General features: G+C 42.9%; 1 protein-coding gene across 5 annotated transcripts in view; it reads left to right on the top strand.

Moving 5' to 3' along the window:
* LOC137372162 (serine/threonine-protein phosphatase 6 regulatory ankyrin repeat subunit B-like) overlaps positions 1-18,816 on the top strand; it is a 447,200-nt gene that overhangs the window by 257,617 nt on the left and 170,767 nt on the right. For 2 of the 5 annotated variants that reach the window (XM_068035687.1, XM_068035688.1), the window contains exon 1: positions 13,911-14,282. The exons of 2 other annotated variants lie outside the window; for them this stretch is intronic. In XM_068035687.1, the coding sequence (XP_067891788.1) occupies positions 14,136-14,282 (147 nt within the window). In that variant the 5' untranslated portion in view covers positions 13,911-14,135. Of the gene's footprint in view, positions 1-13,910; positions 14,283-18,816 lie in introns of those variants that run through there. One more of the 5 variants, XM_068035689.1, reaches the window with a different exon arrangement.

Below are 18,816 nucleotides of genomic sequence, written 5' to 3'. Positions count from 1 at the left end.
GAAGAGCCAACTGTGTAACAGCCCCGACAATCAAATTTTTCTGCTGCACCTGTGGAAGAGCCTGTCACTCTAGAATTGGCCTTTATAGCCACTCCAGGCGCTGCTCCACACACCACTGACCACCTCCAGGCGCTTACCCATTGTCTCTCGAGATATGGAGGCCAAAGAATGGACTATAGTTTTGCTTCATTAACTCATACAGCTCCTGTTAAGTCTGCCAGCTACCACAGTTGTATTCCCAACTAAACATCAAAGGCAATTGTGAGAAGTGAAATGTTCGTACATTCACCATCTATTAGCGTCATAGAGAGATGCAGCACTGAAACAGGCCCTTCAGCCCATCGAGTCTGTGCCGACCAACAATCACTCATTTTATACTAATCCTACATTAATCCCATATTCCCTACCACATCCCCATCATTCTCCTACCTACACTAGGGGCAATTTATAATGGCCAATTTACCTATCAACCTGCAAGTCTTTGGCCGTGGGAGGAAACCAGAGCACCCGGCAGAAACCCACACGGTCACAGGGCGAACTTGCAAACTCCGCACTGGCAGTACCCAGAACCGAACCCAGGTCGCTGGAGCTGTGAGGCTGCGGTGCTAACCACTACGCCACTGTGCCACCTTTTGTGATCTATTGTGATCCCTATCTGTTCCAGTTGAGAGTTAATCACTGTTTCATGTTCAGAAGTGGAATACCCTGATCTCTTCAAGTCAAACTTACAAGAGACAAGAGTTATGTTTGCTTGTAGCACTTTGTTGCTTCTCAGTAGAGCACAACGTTACTCGTGCTGCTCTTTCTATGCAGTTTCACATTTAATTTGCCACAACTTTATGCTGCACATAGCTGCCAAGAATTGTGAAAGATGAAATAGAAACAGAAAATGCTGGAAATACTCAGCAGGCCTGGCAGGATCTGTGGAGAGAGAAACAAGAGTTAACTTTTCAGATCAATTACCTTTCATCAAAAGTTCTGATGAAAGGTCATTTACCTGAAATATTGAATGTTTTTTGTTTCAGATTTTCAATATCTGGAGTCTTTTGCTCTTGTATTGTGAAAGATGATCTGACTGTCACTACAGGTGCCATGTCTAGGAGGGATCCTGCTGGGTTGGCAGTCCACTGATGAAACTCCCTGCCCCAGGCTGGGTAATATAGCCTGCAGAGAATGTAGAAGACACCCCCACAATGGGGGATGCGAAGGCCACAGTGGGCCCAATCGGAGTTAACCCCTCTCTCCTGGAAGTGATTGCAGTCCTCCCATCAGGTTTGCCCGTGTTAACTGTGAATGAGATGTTTGACCAAAGCCCCATCTTCCCTCTCAAGTGGATGTAAAAGATTCTATGGCATTATTTAAAGAAGGGCAAGGGTGTTCTCCTGGTGTCCTAGCAAATATTTATCTTTCAACCAACATCACCTTTTAAAAAAAAAACAAAGAATTTATTTGGTCACGCATCACATTGCTATTTATGGGACATGGGTTCCAGCCCCTCGGTGTACTATGGTGGGAAGACCTTAGACAGTGGCCTTTCGCTGACAGTGTTGTGTGACTGCTTGTGCCGTATCCTAAATTATTTGTTGAATTCTTTGATCCTGATTTGCTTGGTTTTGAGCAAACCATTGTTTAGTTTCTTGTTATACCAATGTGTTTTGTTGAATGATAATTTTCTTTAAACACTGACTGGAGATCTGAATTTATATTTTTTTTAAAGACTCTTTTAAAAGACAAGCTGCTTGCAAAGTCATCCTTTCAGCTTAAGATGATCATCTAGTTTGCTAGACTGTATACTACATTGCAAAGAACTGTGAGGAGAGAGATGAAATGTCTGCTCAGTTCCCAGCAAGAACCAAGACCCAGGAAGTTTAAAGAAACTGCTTGTTCTTGTTCTTTTTGTAAGAGCTATGTTTGACTGACTGAGTGACTGTCATGTGACAAGCCCCTCACCATCTGTAGTTTTTAAGCTGGTGTTTCCTCTGCAGCAGAGGAGAAGCAATTGAACTCTGACATGAGCAGACCCTACGTGGGGTTCCTCCCCCCTCTCTCTCTCTCTGTCTCTCCATTCTAGCTTGAAAGCTTTCAAATCCTGCTTGTTGACTGACCACCTTTGCATACTCTGGCTACAATCAGATATCCCATTGGAGGAAATCATCCGCTTTGCAGTCTCCAAGAGACCCACCGAACCAGTCATCTATCTCTTCAAACTAAAAGCCTCAGGACCACTGAATTCAGCTAGAAACCAGCTGAATCACCAAATGCCATAAACTGTATACCCCTTTTTTCTATGGACTCTAACTCAACCAATTTACCTTTCCCCACTCTATAACCGATGTGCGTGTGTGAATTTCTCGTGTGTATGTGTGTGTGTGTGAGTGAAAGTTGGCACATTGTTTATTATTTTATTAATTCAATTTAGGTACAATAAAGTTAACTTCTTTCTTTGTTAACTCAAAAAATCCTGTCTGATTGGCTCGTATGATCATAGCACATAAGTAAACAAACACCTACTGAATTAGTCAGTGCATTCACTTTAAGAAAGAATTAAACCTGCTGTGGTCAAACAAGGAGAGGGAAAAGAGGGAAGCCCTTTGATCCTTCCTCACTTTGACTGCAACAGAAATTTGGGAGCCCACGTCTGGGTTCAAACCCAAAGACAAATGGGAAATTGGAAGCGGGAAACTAAATTGATCCTTCGCAATAATTTCAGAACTTCAATACAGGTTTTCTTGTGGTTTCGCTGCTGGAATACTAAAATGTCCACATTCGAGGTCAGTACCTTCCTAGAACAGAGTGAAGTAACTTGGGCCAGGTTAAAAGCCCTATCTGTTCAAGAGTTGAGGAATGTAGCTGGGCAGTTAGAGATTACTATCCATCCAAAAGCTAGGAAGCCTGAAATCCTAAAACTTGTGGCCAACCATTTTAAAATTGACACTGAAGAACCAGAGACAGGCATAGAATTTGAAACAAAGTAACCTTAGCTAAGGTACAAGTAGAACAGAGGAGATTAGAATTCCAGAAGGGGAAAGAGCAGAGAGAGTTTTGGGAAAGGGAGATAGAAAGAGAATTCCAGGAAAGGGAAAAAGGAAGAGCTTTTCAGAAGGAGAAGGAGGAAAGGGAGTTAAGGCGGCTCAAACTAACTAGGGGGCGACCCAATACAACCAGTGATGGTACCGCTAGTGAGGGAGTTACCCCTAGCTCAGGACCAGGTGCTGAGCTCTTAAAGTTCTCTAGTTGATACTAAAGTTCAATGAGGGGGATGTGGAAGCATTTTTCATCTGTTTTGAAAAGCTTGCAAAACAGTTGAAGTGGCCAGTAGACAGCTGGACACTGTTATTGCAAAGCATGAGGTTTATTCACTGTTACCTGATGAGAGTTCATCAGATGATGAGATAACTGAAAATGCTATCCTGAGTGCATGTAAGCTAGTACCGGAGGTTTACCACCAAAAACTCTGAAAACTCCGAAAGCAGCCTGAACAAACTTAACTCGCATTTGAAAGAGTTAAGCAGCTTGCTTTTGACCGATGGATATGAGCACTTAAGATAGAGTCCACCTATGAAAATCTTAGAGAGGTGATCCTCCTCGAGGACTTCAAAAACTCGCTTCCCCTTTCCATAAGAAACCACGTGTGGGAGCAAAAGGTTCCAAGAGCCAGGCAGGCAGCAATCCTGGCTGCTGATTATACACTTATTCACAAGCCCTTGCCCTAAGGGAAACCCTCCCCTAGTCACTTCTAAAAACCTGAAAAGGATAGAAGGTGGGAGGGTGATAGGAGGATGAACATCTGTGGGTGGAAAGGGAGAGCTGGAAACACAGTGGGCCTCCCTCAGGCCCAGAAGCTAACTGCTGGAAGTTACGGGGAAAACCCATAGGTTTAGTCAGGGTACACCAGACCAGTGCAGATAAAGGGATCCTGATGGAAAGCACAGCAGACCAGGCTGTGACTTTAACTGCAGTAGTAAAACCCCGTAAACCTACAGCTGAGAGTGCAGGAGAACTTAATAAAATCCCTAAGAGTCACCAGGATTTTGTAACCAGAGGAAAAGAGATTCCATACCCCTCGAGTGAGGCGAGTAAGCCCATAGTTATCCTTAGGGATACGGGGCCACCCAATCCCTCCTGCTGGGAAAAGGCATGACCTTTTCCCCCAGAGAGTGCAGTGAATGCTAGAGTGCTAGTAAACAGTATCGGGCGAAAGTATATGCCCATACCTTTATACTGGTTGCACCTGGAGTGCAGCCTTGTTTCAGGACCGGTAACCATGGGGATTGTCCCTAGTTTACCTGTGGACAGAGTCCACCTGCCCCTGGGTAATGAAATGGTGGGGACAAAGGTGGTAGCTTCCCCAGTGGTTTTAGAGAGATTGAAAGAGGTCAGGGAGACAGAGCAGTTACAGGAAAAGGTCCCTGACATTTTCCCTGACTGTGTGGTGACGTGGTCCATGGCTAAACCAGCTCCGTCAGAGGAGGCTGAACTGGCACTGCAGACAGATGGCCCTACTGTCTGGTTATCTGAAACCTTCTTTGGGAAGTTAGAGGAACCAGAGGATGAGTTAAACAGGTTTTCCATGGTTGAGGCTCAGCAAGCCGACCCAAGGTTAAAAAAGTTAGTGCAGATTGCCCAAACTGAAGCTGAAGCAGAGGGGGTTCCAGAGTGCTACTAATTAAAGGATGAGGTGCTGCTGAGGAAGTGGAGACCTCCTCACAGATCTGCAGACAAAGAGTGGACAGTGGTTCACCAGGTAGTCGTGCCTCCGAGGTGCCATTGGGCAATATTGAGAATAGCCTATGAGATTCCAATGGCTGGACATGTCGATATCAGAAAAACCCAAGCCCACATCAGACAGCATTTTCACTGGCCACAACTCCACAAGGATGTGGTGGAGTTCTGTAAGACTTGCCACACATGCAAGGTTGTGGGGAAGCCTCAAACTGCAATAAAGCCTGCACCCCTAATTCCCATACCGGCTTTTCGGGAACCGTTCAGCAGAGTGCTGGTAGATTGTGTGGAGCCCCTGCCGATAACAAAAGGAGGCTACCAGTATCTTCTCACCATTATGGATGTAGCTACTCGATTTCCAGAGGCTATCCCTCTAAGAACTATCCTGGGTAATGATCTGGCAGGAGCAAAGGTGGTAGCTTCCCCAGTGGTTTTAGAGAGACCAAAAGAGGTCAGGTGGTGGAGGGGCTAACCCGATTCTTTACCTGGTATGGGCTGCCTGCTGAGATCCAGTTTCATCAGGGCACAAATTTTACGTCCAGTATTTTTCAAAGGGTCATGGATAACCTGGGCATAACCCAGCTAAAGTCCTCAGCCTACCACCCACAGTCACAAGGTGTTTTGGAGCAGTACCACCAGACCCTAAAGACAATGATCAGGGCATACTGCTATGAGTACCCCCATGACTGGGAGAAAGGGCTGGGAATTCTTCTGTTTGCCACCAGGGACTCACCCAATGAGTCCACTGGTTTTAGTCCCTTTGAATTAGTTTATAGACAAGAGGTGAGAGGTGCACTTAAACTAATCAAGGTGAGGTTTTTGGGACACAGGGATGCGTCTGTCCTGTTAGACTACATTTCCATATTCTGGGAGTGACTCACAAAACCCTGTGCAGTGGCTCAGGAGCATCTAAAACCTCCCGGACAGCTATGAAAAGGCAGGCGGATAAACATACCAAAGCCAGAAAATTTCAGCCCAGAGACCATGTATTGGTACTACTCCCAATTCAGGGTGAAACCCTGAAAGCCTGGTTCAGAGGCCCATACTGAGTGGTAAAAAGGATTAGCCAGGTAAATTATTTGATTGATACCCCAGACCCGAAGGCTGTGCCATGTTAACATGTTAAAACAGTATCACAGCCGGGAAGGGGACAGACAAGCACAGATCTGTCAAACAGTCAAGAAGGAAGCAGACGAAAGGGACAATGAGGACGAGTTAGAGGAAGGTTTTGGGAATTCCCAAATTGAACCCCCTACTACCCTTTTTGCCAACACAGAAGTCTTGGGTAACTTAGACACCACACTCTCCTATTTAAATGCAGAACAAAGAGAAGCCCTAGCAAGGCTGCTCACAGCATTTAAAGAAGTCTGCAAGGATAAACCAGGGTGCACAACCTTAACCCTACATGATGTGGAGGTAGTAGAGATCCCTCCCATAAAACAGAACCCTTTTCGCATAGGTCCCAGGTAACTGGCCCAGGTTCAGGAGGAAGTACAGTATATGCTAGAAAACAACCTGATTGAGCCCAGCCAGAGCAGCTGGAGTTCCCCAATTGTGCGAGTTCCCTAGTTGTGCTCTGGCCCAAGCCTGATGGCTCCACAAGGCTCTGCATTGATTGCAGGAAGGTTAATGCAGTGACCAGAGCTGATTGCTACCCAATTCCCTGCCTGGAAGACTGTATTGATAGAGTAAGAAATGCCACCTATAACCAAAATAGACCTGCTAAAATGATATTGGCAGGTTCCCTTAACACCCCGAGCCAAAGAGATCCACTTTTTCCACTCTAGATGGCCTATTACAGTGCTGAGTGATGCCCTTTGGTTTAAGGAATGCCCCAGCCACCTTCCAAAGACTGATGAACTGGGTAGTGGGTGGCCTACCCAACTGTGTAGTATACCTCAATGATTTGCTGGTACACAGTGAGACCTGGGGGGACCAACTAGCCCAGTTAGATACCCTCTTCCAAAGGTTACAGTCAGCTAACCTAGTAAACCTTGCAAAAATTGAGTTTGCTGAAGCTCAAGCTCAACTGGGCATGTTGTAGGTCAGGGGCGAGTGCTGTCCAGGGCAGCAAAAGTACAAGCGCTGTTAGATTTTCCTGTCCTCATGACAAAAATGGAAATAATGTGCTTACTGGGCATGTGCGGGTTTTAATGCATGTTTGTTTCAAACTTCAGCACTATAGCGCTCCACTGACAGACTTACTACAGAAAAGAGCCTTTGAGACGTTAAAAGCCACAGTAACAAATGTACCGGTTCTGGCAGCTCCCAACTTTAATAAACCATTTAAACTGGCAGTTGATGCTTATTACCCAGGAGTAGGTGCTGTCCTGCTTCCAGATGATGAGACAGACATTGAGAAATCAGTAGAGTACTTCTCCAAAAAGTTAAACTGACACCATAAGAGATATTCCACTGTGGAAAAGGAAACGCTGAGAACGTTGCTAGCTCTCCAGCACTTTGAGACGGTGGTTTATACAGACCATAATCCTCTAAATTTTATGGAGAAATTCAAAAATCAAAAATGCAAGACCAATTCGATGGAGCCCATTTAAAAATTACCCACATTGCAGGAAAAAAAATATATAATCACTGATGCATTGTCCAGGGTCTAACCCAACACAGAACCATCCCAGACAAAACTACAAAAAATTAAACCAGAATAGCGCTGTAGACAATGCCAGCTGCAGCAATTCTAAGATTGATGTATAAACTTGAGAAGTGAGTGTTTGAGAATGAATGTGTGTGGTTTTTTTTCTACAACCTTGAAATGAAATGTTCCCATGGTCACATTTCATTTTGTGTGGTGTGGAGGTGTGAATTAAACCTGCTATGCCAAAGGAGGATTGTTTTAATTAATTGATTGGAAACCTGTATTGAACTTTTAATGAAACAGAAAGAACTGGAAATCTTCAGTTAACTTTTTAGAAAAACAAAGCTGGCAGCCAAGATGGCCACTGTAATTTGCATTTGAATACCTTGCACATTCCAAGGCTTCAAAGAGGAGATACAGAGCTGATGAGCCTGTACCCAAAACAATGCCTAGCTCTATTGAGTGAACCACAGGAGATTGCTTTCATTAGCAGGATATTCAAAGCCATCCTGGAACATTAACCTTAAAAGGGCCAACCCTTCCAATTGTAAATATTAACATCCTGAGGCCTGAGGGACTGAAATTGCTAAACTTGAATCTCATTAGAAGGTTCCAGGCAATGAGGCAGTCATGTGACCATTTGCCCATCTCTGTGAAAGCTGGGAGCTTCCCTTGGACAAAGGAGACAAGCCAGTGACTCATTCTGTGCAGAAGCCAGAAGGGCTGTCTCTTTCCCTCTCTCTCGCTTTCTGTCTCCAGAAGGCCTGGTGGGGGCATGTGAAGCCTAGCTGCTGGTTGCTGAATCCAAGACAAAGACACCAGGGGAAGAAAGCCACCTGCAATTTTGCCTACAAGAAAAGCCTGAACCAGATGTGCCAGCCAAAAACTGCACGTTTACCAGCCAAAGACTTCAGAAACATGACCTCCGCCGGAAGACAATGGAAGCATCCAACCCCACAGACTGTGTATTAATTTCAATTTGTTCTGGACTCTAATCCAATCACAAATCTACTCCTCATCACTCTAATCTATTTGTGTGTGAGTGTGATTCTCGTGTGAGTGTGAATGTGTAGCATAATTTTATTATTTTATTTAGATCGGGTTTAGATTGTTAAGTATAATAAACTCACCTCTGTCTTGTTTAAATTCAAGAAAACCTATCCAATTGGTTCTTTTACGATCACAACAAAGGTAAAAGGTAAAACACGCACTGAAATGGTAAGCACATCCACTGTTTAGGAATAAACCCTGTTGTGGTCAAATAAGAGAAAGGACGAAAGGGGAGCCTTGTGACTCCTCCTCACCTGATCGTAACATTCTCCACGATGCTGCCTGACAAAAAGAACAAAGAACAGTACAGCACAGGAACAAGCCATTCGGCTCTCCAAGCCTGCGCCAACCTTGATGCCTGCCGAAACTAACACCTTCTGCACTTCCGGGGCCCATATCCCTCTATTCCCTTCCTATTCATATATTTGTCAAGATGTCTCTTAAACGTCGCTATCGTATCTTCTTCCACCACCTCCCCTGGCAGCACGTTCCTGCCGAAAATTTCCACAATTTTCTGTTTCTATTTCAGATTTCCACAGTATTTTGCTTTTTTTTATTGCGTAAGAGTTCATGTCAGCCTATGATGTGTGCTATTATATAATGTGTTTTATTATAGGAGGCAGGCAGCTTTGGTGCTTCTCCCTGAGGATTGAGCCTCATCTCCCTGAAGCTGGGCTTCAGCAGTGGGGTGTAGGAGTCGGTGAATTGAATTAGGTTTGGTTTTGATTTTATTTATTGTTTTTATTGGTTTCATTGTTATCTAACTAATCATAGCAGGATATTCACCTGCAATGGTTTCCCCTCCTGCTCCTGCATCATTATCCCTGGTACCCTCCAAGTATCTATCATCGGTCCCCACCGATTTCTCATCTACAGGCTGCCCCTTGGCAACATCATTGGAAAACAGTTTCCACAAGTACACTTATGACACCCTCACCACCACCTCTCTCGACCCCTGCACAGTCCTTAAATTGTCAGATTGCTTGTCCAATTTCCGGTACTGGATGAACAGAAATTTCCTCTAACTAAGTTCTTTTGGTCCCCGCCACAAACCCTGCAACCCTAGCCACCAACTCCATCTTTCTGTCTGGCAATTGTCTGAGGCTGAACCAAGCTATCTGCAAAAGCAAAATACTGCAGATGCTGGTAATCTGAAATAAAAACAGAAAATGCTGGAAATGCTCAGCAGGTCAGGCAGCATCTGTGGAGAGAGCAACAGAGTTAATGTTTAAGGTCAAAGGTCATCAACCTGAAACGTTAGCTCTGTTTCTCTCTCCACAGATGTTGCCTGACTATCTGCAATCTTGGTATCATATTTGAACCTGAGATCAGTTTCCAACCACATATCCATGCTGTCACCAAGGCCGTATGGTTTCACCTCTCTAACATTGCCTGACGTCACCCCTGCCTCAGCTCATTTTCTGCTGAAACCCTCATCCAAGTCTTTGTTAGCCCTAGAGTTGACAATTCCATTGGAGTCCTGGCTGACCTCCCACATTCTACTCTCCGTAAACTTGATGTCATTCAAAACTTTGCTTCCAGTGTCCTAACTTGCACCAAGTCCTGTTCACTGACCTCTCCTGTGCCTGCTAACTTACATTGGCTCCCAGTTAAGTAAGGTTTCAAGTTTAAAATTCTCCTCATGATTTTCAAATCTCTCCATGGCCTCATCCCTCCCTATCTCTGTAATCTCCTCCAGTCCCACAAACCTCTGAAATACAAGTTGTAGTTATTTATAACTTGCTGTGTATTGTTAAATCTTTACAATGACTTTAGTTAGGTGTTACATTTATATTTATATTTTGTTGAATCAGTGGTATTTGCTTGGTGTTTCGCATTGTGGTTGATATTGTAGGAACATCACAGATGTATTTTTATTTAAAAATACCTTTATCTTTTGAGTATTTTGATATAAATTATTAGTCATCTCATTAAAACAAAAAGTCAGATAATTTAACCGGTGCTCGGTGAGTCTGAGACACGAAGTGGGCAAATGTCAGGTGATTAAATGTCAGCCATGGCTCAGTGGTAGCACTATCACCTCTGAGTCAGAAGATTTTTGTTCAAGTCCTGCTTCAGGACTTGAGCGCAAAAATCAAGGCTAATACTCCAGTGTAGTACTGAAGGAGTGCTGTACTGTTGGAGTGCCATTTTTCGGATGAAATGTTAAAGTCCCTGTCTGCCCTCTCAGATGGACATAAAGGAACCCATGACACTATTTCGAAGAAAAACCGCGAGTTCTTCCTCGTGTCCTGACCAATATTTATCTCTCAGTCAACATCACGAAAACAGATTATCTGTTCATTATCACATTGCTGCTTGTGGGAGTTTGCTGTGAGCAGGTTGACTGCGCATTTCCTACATTACAACAGTGACTACACTTTATTGGCTGTAAAGAGATTTGGGATGTCCAGTGATCATGAAAGGCGCCATATAAACGCAAATCTTTATTTTATGTGATTGTGTCAAGTGATTGAGGTGCGTGCTCAAATCTCCAAGCATACATGAAACCAGAGTTGGCAATCCTAAATTACCTGATCCGTTACTTTGAATCAGTACAATGTTTCAGCCGTGTATAAGTCAGGAATTACTGTTCATGTTATTTCCATTGAGTTGTTGATTGTTTTAACCAGTGGAGACCTTATCACTTACCTGGAGAGAGTCGGAAGCGGCGGCAGCAGCGGACCTGCGAGGAATAAATCCAGACCTAGGCTCGAGGCCTTCCACTTAGCTGGAGGCAGTCGGGAGTGGTGGCGGCAGCAGTGGACTTGCAATATGTTGCTAGTCTAATGAGAAAGAAGGCACTGCTAGACCTGGTTCTTGGGTATGAGGTGGGCCAAGCAGATCAAGTATCAGTAGGAGATCATTTAGGGAACAGTGATCATTGTATCATAAGGTTTAGGTTGACTATGGAAAAGGACAAAGAACAATCCAGAGTAAGAATAATAAACCGGGGTAAAGCCAACTTCAATGGGTTAAGAACGGAGCTGGGGCAAATAAATTGAAGTTGAAGGTCGGCAGGAAAAATGGTAGCTGAGCAATGGGCTACCTTCAAAGAAGAGATAGTTCGGGCATAGTCAAGGTATGTTCCCTTGAAGGGGAAAGGTAGGCTGAACAAATCTAGAGCTCCCTAGATGACAAAAGAGGTAGAGATTAAGATAAAGAAGAAAAAGTGTGCTTGTGACAGATGCCAGGTAGAAAATACTATTGAGAACCAGGCAGAATATAGAAGGTCCAGAGGGGAAGCAAAAAAGCAAATAAGAGAAGCAAAGAGAGAGCATGAAAACAGACTGGCAGCTAACATACAAACATTAGGACATACGAATTAGTAGCAGGAGTAGGCCATACAGCCCCTTGAGCCTGCTCCACCATTCAGTAAAATCATGGCTGATCTGATTGTAACCTTGATTTCATATACCTGCCTACCCCTGATAACCTTTCACCCCCTTGCTTATCAAGAATCTATCTACCTTTGCCTTAAAAATATTTAAAGACTCTGCTTCCACTGCCCTTTGAAGAAGAGAACTCCAAAGACTCACGACCCTCTAAGAGAAATAATTTCTCCTCATCTCTGTCTTAAATGGGTGACCCCTTATTTTCAAATAGTGACCCCTAGTTCTAGATTCTCCCACAAGGGGAAACATCCTTTCACCCACCTTGTTAAGGCCCCTCAGGATTTAACATTGAGGGAATCCCAAAGTTTTCTATAGACATATAAATAGTAAAAGGGTGGTAAAGGGAAAAGTTGGGCCAATTAAGGACCATAAAGGGGATTTACACATGGAAGCAGAGGGCATAGTTGAGGTATTAAATGAATACTTTGCATCTATCTTTACCAAGGAAGAAAATGCAACCCAGGCAATGGTGATAGAGGAGGTAATTCAGACACTAGAGGGGTTTAAAATTGATAAGGAGGACATGTGAGAGAGGCTGTCAGTACTTAAAGTAAATAAAGCACTAGGACCGGATGAGATGCATCCAAGGATACAGAGGGAAGTGAAGGTGAAAATCGCAGAGGTATTGGTCATAATTTTTCAGTCTTCCTTAGTCTCGGGGGCAATGCCAGAATTCTGGAGAATTGCAAATGTTACACCCTTGTTCAAAAAGGGGTGTAAAAATAAGCCCAGCAACTACAAGCCAGTCAGTTTAACTTCAGCAGTGGGGAAACTTCTCGAAAGAATAATTCGGGACAAAGTTAATAGCCACATGGATAAATGTGGGTTAATTGAAGAAAGCCAGCATGGATTTCTTAAGGGAAAATCATGTTTGACTAACTTGCTGTAGTTTTTTTGAGGAGGTAACATAGAGGGTTGATGAGGGCAATGCAGTTGATGTGGTGTACATGGACTTTCAAAAGGCGTTTGATACAGTGCCACACAACAGACTTGTGAGCAAAGTTATAGCTCATGGAATAAAAGGGACGGTAGTAACATGGATACGGAATTGGCTGAGTGATGGGAAGCAAAGAGTAGTGGTTATGGATGTTTTTCATGCTGGAGGAAAGTTTGTCGTGGGGTTTCCCAGGGGTCAGTGCAGGGACCCTTGCTTTTCCTGATATGTATTAATGACCTAGACCTTGGTGTACAGGGCACAATTTCAAAGTTTGCAGATGGTACAAAACTTGGAAGTGAGGAGGATGGTGTAGAACTGCAAAAGGATATAGACAAGTTGGTGGAATGGATAGTGACAGACGCAGTTCAATGCGGAGAAATGTGAACTGGTTCATTTTGGTAGGTAAGAACATGGAGAGACAATATAAAATAAAGGCTACAATTCTAAAGGGAGTGCACGAGCAGAGGGACCTGGGTGTGTGTGTGCATAAGCAATTGAAGGTGGCAGGACAGGTTAAGAGAGCAGTTAATAACGCATACAGTATCCTGGGCTTTATTAATAGCGACACAGAGTACAAGAGCAAGGAGGTTATGTTGAACTTATGTAAGACACTAGTTCAGCCTCAGCTGAAGAATTGCCTCCACTTCTGGGCGTCACAATTTCAGAAAGGCGTGAGGGCATTGGAGAGAGTACAGAAAAGATTCATGAGAATAGTGCCTAGGATGAGGGACTACATCTATGAACTTAGATTGGAGGTTAGGACTGTTCCTTGGAGAAGGTGGAGAGGTGAATTGATAGAGCTGTTCAAAATCATGCGGGGTCTGGAGAGAGTGGATAGGGAGAAACTGTTCTCACTCATGAAAGGATTGAGAACGAGAGGGCACAGATTTAAAGTAATTGGTCAGAGAAGCAAAAGTGACATGAGGAAAAACTTTTTCAGGCTGCGAGTGGTTAAGGTCTGGAATGCACTGCCTGAGAACGTGGTGCAAGCAGGTTCAATTGAAACATTCAAAACAAAATTAGTTATCTGAAAAGGCAGAATGTGCAGGGTTACGGGGAGAAGGTAGGGAATGCAAGTGAGGGAGTTGCTCTTTCAGAGAGCCAGTGCAGACACGATGGGCCGAATGGCTTCCTTTCGTGTTTTAACGATTCTGTGATCAGGGACTAAAGGGCAGGTCTCTGGCGACATTACGTCGGATGACGTCTCTACGCCATCTGCTGAAGTCTGTCAAACGTGATAAGTGAGATTTGCAGCGTCCGCACTGTTTTGCTTTTATTTTAGTGACGACCCAGACGCCGTGTTCCCTTCTCCAGTTGGGATTAGAGGAGTTTGTGTGCTCCTCGCTTGATTGACAGCTTCCTTCTCCAATCAGGGGCCGGCTCTCCAGAGTCGAGTGGCAGCACGTTAGGTGGCTGCGGCCGAGTCGGCAGCGCGGTGATGGCTGGCGAGAGGATGAGGTGTTTACCTCCAATATTGCAGGGCTTTCTAGTGGCTTTTGTGGGTCTCGGAATATGGGACGTGTTGTTCGTGTATGAAGAGAACAAGTGCAGCATGACTTACATGTTCGAGTACCCAGAATATCTTGTAAGTTGCTTCAGCCTCGGCAGCCGAATGGAGACTCCCAGTCTCTGCAGTGGATGAACTTGCAAGTAGTTCCCCGCCTCACAGTGCAACAGGCCACTGGGGTGCTGCCTTTACAAGTTTGCTCTGTACCAAGTGTTTTATTATTTTGCTAGGATTTTAAGAGACCGGAATCCAATAAACTTTCTATTTTAATAGTTTTTTTTAAGCCAATACATAAAATTCAGTGTTAACTTTGCCCAGGTTCTGGTTGGCACCTGACCACCTTTCCTTGCACTATTCGAGTAGTGTCTCTTCCACACTACCATTGTGCCATGCTCTGCACTATTAAAATCATTGACATTTATAACAAAGAAGGCGGCCATTTGGCCCATCATGCTGCTCTGGCTTCCACTCCCTGTTCTTTCCCATATCCGTTTAAATGTATCTTCTGAAAGCTGTTGTGGTTTCTACTTTCGCTACTGCTTTATTGTCGGGCTTCCCTTGCCCCAACAGTCCTCCATTTATAGCAAAAAAAGTTCCATAATTTCATCTTTTGATACATTTGTGCTCTTTAGGTACACAGTCACCACACTTCCATCAGGTATCATCTTAATATTTTGTTCCAATGAAATGAGCCCTATTTTTTCTTTTTGCCTACAATGAAAGTCTCTTATTCCTAATATCTAAGTGAACCTGTACCATGTCATGACCTCAAGTGTCACATCCTTCCTAAAGTGATGTGCCTATAACTGCACCTACTTCTTCTGGTCTAGCCAATTATTTCTGTAGATTTTTGCATTTGTATTTTTTTTAAACCTAGGATCCTATATAATTCTTGTACCGAATTGAGCAGCTCGCCCACATTTAAGAAAGACTCTATAGTGCCTTTCACAATCTCCGGATGCCCAAAGTGCTTCACAGCCAATTAAGCACTTTTAAACTAGTTACTTGTAGGAAATGTGACAGCCCATTTTTGCACAGTAAGCTCCCACAAACTGCAATGTGATAATGATCAGATAATCTGTTTTTACAATTTTGATTGAGGGATAAATATTGGCCACGACACCAGGGATAATTTCCCAGCTGCACTTCCAAATAGTGTCATGGGATCTTTTATGCCCATTTTAAAGATTCTGTACCTGAACGAATAAATCTTTATTGGAGTTTCCTGCTTTTGTTAAGCCCAAAACTAGAGTTTTGATGCTTGCTGCTGATGAATGTTATCAATTAACTGCCAAATTGTAAGACACAGAAGAAAATAACCTATCTTATAAACCAAATTTTTGATATATTTTCATTTTCAAGTGTCCACTCAAAAATAAGATTGTTTGGTCAAAACAAGAGTTGCAATTCCAGTCCTAAATTAAACCCTATTTTAACTATATCCCCCACCACAGCCAAAAATGGTCTTTGAGTCAACTTGCCAGACCCCGGTTTCTCCAGTGCAGCAAATGCATTTTTGATACTTTTTTATGCAAGACTATTTATCCATGTGTATAGCACAAGAAAATGTTGGTGTTCATAATTTTAGTGGTTGTGTTCCTTCTTTATTCTAATGATAGTGCACTCAGTTCATTTGAACTCGAAGGGCAAAACTTGGTAGTGGAAGCAGGATCTGAAATGACTCAACATAACGCAATTGATGCAAATACACCCTTATGTAGTTTTTTTTTCAAATGATGTTCATAACTTAAAAAATTGTCTGGGGGTTCTGCTTATATGGCTTTTGATTCAGCTGAGCCCCACAGTTGTGTTGTAACTTTCCAACACTCCCAAGATAGCTGTAATTCAACTGTTATTTTCGAAGATTTGATTGTAAAAATTAAGGACTGTGGTATTGAAGATAAGAGTGAAGCAAAGACAGAGGGGTTAGTTCAAGAATATAAAGAGTCGGAGTGAACAGATTGGAAAAAAATGTAACTGATGGTTTACCTAATAGTCTGTGTTGGGCCATCTCTTGTTCTCAATGATTTAGTCAGGAATCTCATTGCAGTTTTCTTACAGTACCAAGTTTAGGGTCATGGTAAATTGTTAAATAGATTGTGACAGGATAGACTTAAAGGGAATTGTAGGATTTGTATCAAGTGCAGTTCGACACAAACACGTGGAATAATGCATTCTGGGGAAAATAAAGACAAAATGAAAGTTAATGCTGAATAATAAATTTCGCCGCAGAGTGGAGAGAGCTCTAGGGGTGCAGCTCTTTAAAAGCAGGCAGGTGAGATTCTGGATTTACATATAGTGACATTGGATATAAAAATAAGGAGGTGATTATGAATCTACATAAGGCATTAGTATTATCACAGTTGGAGTGCAATGTACAGTTGTGAGTATCCACTATATAAAGGATATTGAAGACATTAAATGCTGTAGTATAGGTGGGGATTAGATGATACAGTTACGATGAGGCACTTGGAAAAACTATTTCTGTGTTCAGTGGAGTTGAGAAGGGTAATGGGAACATACGTGTTCAAAATATTGACAAGGTTTGAGATGGGAAAATTGATTATTTCCATTGAGTGGCAAATAATGAGGCATAAATTTAGGACTAGCACCAAAAAGGGGGCGTTTAGAAGAATTTTTGCAGTGGTATGTATTGAAACCAAGTGAATCACCATTTTTGACTGGCAATTAATAAATACTTGAAGGATGAGGGAAAGGGAATTAGGGTTAGCAAATCTGATGTGCAGATAGCAATTGGCACGGGCACAATGGACCAAATAACCTGTGCTGTTGTACAACAACAACAACTTGCATTTGCATAGCATTGTTAATGTAATGTTTATCCCAGAAGAGCGTTATCAAGCAAAATATGACACTGAGCTACATAAAGAAGATATTAGGTGGAATGACCAAAAGTTTGGTCAAAGAGGTAGGTTTTAAGCAATGTATTAAAGGACGAAAAAGAAGTAGCAAGACAGAGAGGGGAGGAATTCCAGAGCTTAGGGCCTAAGCAGCGGAAGGCATGACCACAAATGGTGGAGTGATTAAAATTGGGGATGCACAAGATGCCAGAATTGGAGGACCACAGATATCTGGCGCGGTTATAAGGCTGAAGGAAGTTGGAGGCAGGGAGGTGCAAGACCATTGAGGGATTTGAAAACAAGGATGAGAATTTTAAAACTGAGTTGTTGCCTAACCGGGAGCCAATGTAGGTCAGTAGGCACAGTGATGATGGGTGAATGAGACTTGTCCATGATTCATCCATACCAAATAAAGTAAAGATTACTGGAGGAAGGTTTGTAGTTGAGTTGCCCGAGGGTCAGTTCCTGATATATATTAATGACCTAAACCTTGGTGCACAGGGCACAATTACAAAATTTGTGGATAGTACAAAACTTGAAAACATTGTGAACTGTAAGGAGGATAGTGTAGAACTTTGAAAGGACATAGACAGGTTGGTGAAATGGGCAGACAAGTGGCAGATGAAATTTAATGCAGAGGAGTGTGAAGTGATTCACTTTGGTAGGAAGAACAAGGAGAGACTATATAAAATAAAGGGTGCAATTTTAAAGGGGGTGCAGGAGCAGAGGGACCTGGGTGTATAAATCATTGAAGGTGGCAGGACAGGTTGAGAGTGCAGTTCATAGAGCATACAGCATCCTAGGCTTCTTTAATAGGGGCATAGAGTACAAAAGCAAAGAAGTTATGTTAAACTTGTATAGAACACTGGCTGACCCTCAACTGGTGTATTTTATCCAGTTCTGGGTGCCACAGTTTAGGAAAATGTGAAGGAGGGAGTGCAGAAAAGATTCATGAGAATGGTTCCAGTGATGAGGAACTTCAGTTAAGTGGATAGATTGGAGAAGTTGTGACTCTTTTCCTTCGAGAAGAGCAGGTTGAGGGGAGATTTGATAGAGGTATTCAAAATCATGAGGGGTCTGGACAGAGTAGATGGGGAAAAAACTGTTCCCATTGGTGGAGGGACCGAGAACAAGAGGGCACAGATTTGAGATAATTGTCAAAAGACACAAAAGCAACATGAGGAAAAACTTTTTCATGCAGAAAGTGGTTAGGATCTGGAATGCACTACCTGAGAGTGTGGTGGAGGCAGGTTCAATCGAGGCATTCAGGAGGGAATTGCATTGATAACTGAAAAGGAAGAATGTGCAGGGCTATGGGGAGAAGGCTGGTAAACTGCTCTTTCGGAGAGCTGGCACAGACACGACATGCCAAATGGCCGCCTCCTGTGCTGTAACAATTCTGTGATATGCTTAATTTATATTTGCTTAATTCAAATATTCTGATGTTTGCGTGCTAAATTTCTAATTTACTTTTTTCAAATTACTGGATAATTCAAAATTTTTTGTAAAAATGACTGAATTAGCAGGAGTGCTTTATTGTTTACTTACTGATTAAAGCTAGATACACTGTCTATATTATTTCAATAAATTGTAGAACCGGTGAAAGGTTCTTGGTTAGTGGTGAAATGCGGAATTTGTTGTATCAGTTTGTTTGACGTTCATCTTACTATAACGGTTAGACATTTTGTTCATTTTCTACTCAGCAAAATACAGAAAATAGAACAGTTAGCATTGTTTACTGCAGGTATGAA

This window comes from Heterodontus francisci, chromosome 7 (assembly GCF_036365525.1).
Source record: "Heterodontus francisci isolate sHetFra1 chromosome 7, sHetFra1.hap1, whole genome shotgun sequence".
Classification (NCBI taxonomy): domain Eukaryota; kingdom Metazoa; phylum Chordata; class Chondrichthyes; order Heterodontiformes; family Heterodontidae; genus Heterodontus; species Heterodontus francisci.
This window is presented reverse-complemented; position numbering and strand designations above follow the sequence as displayed.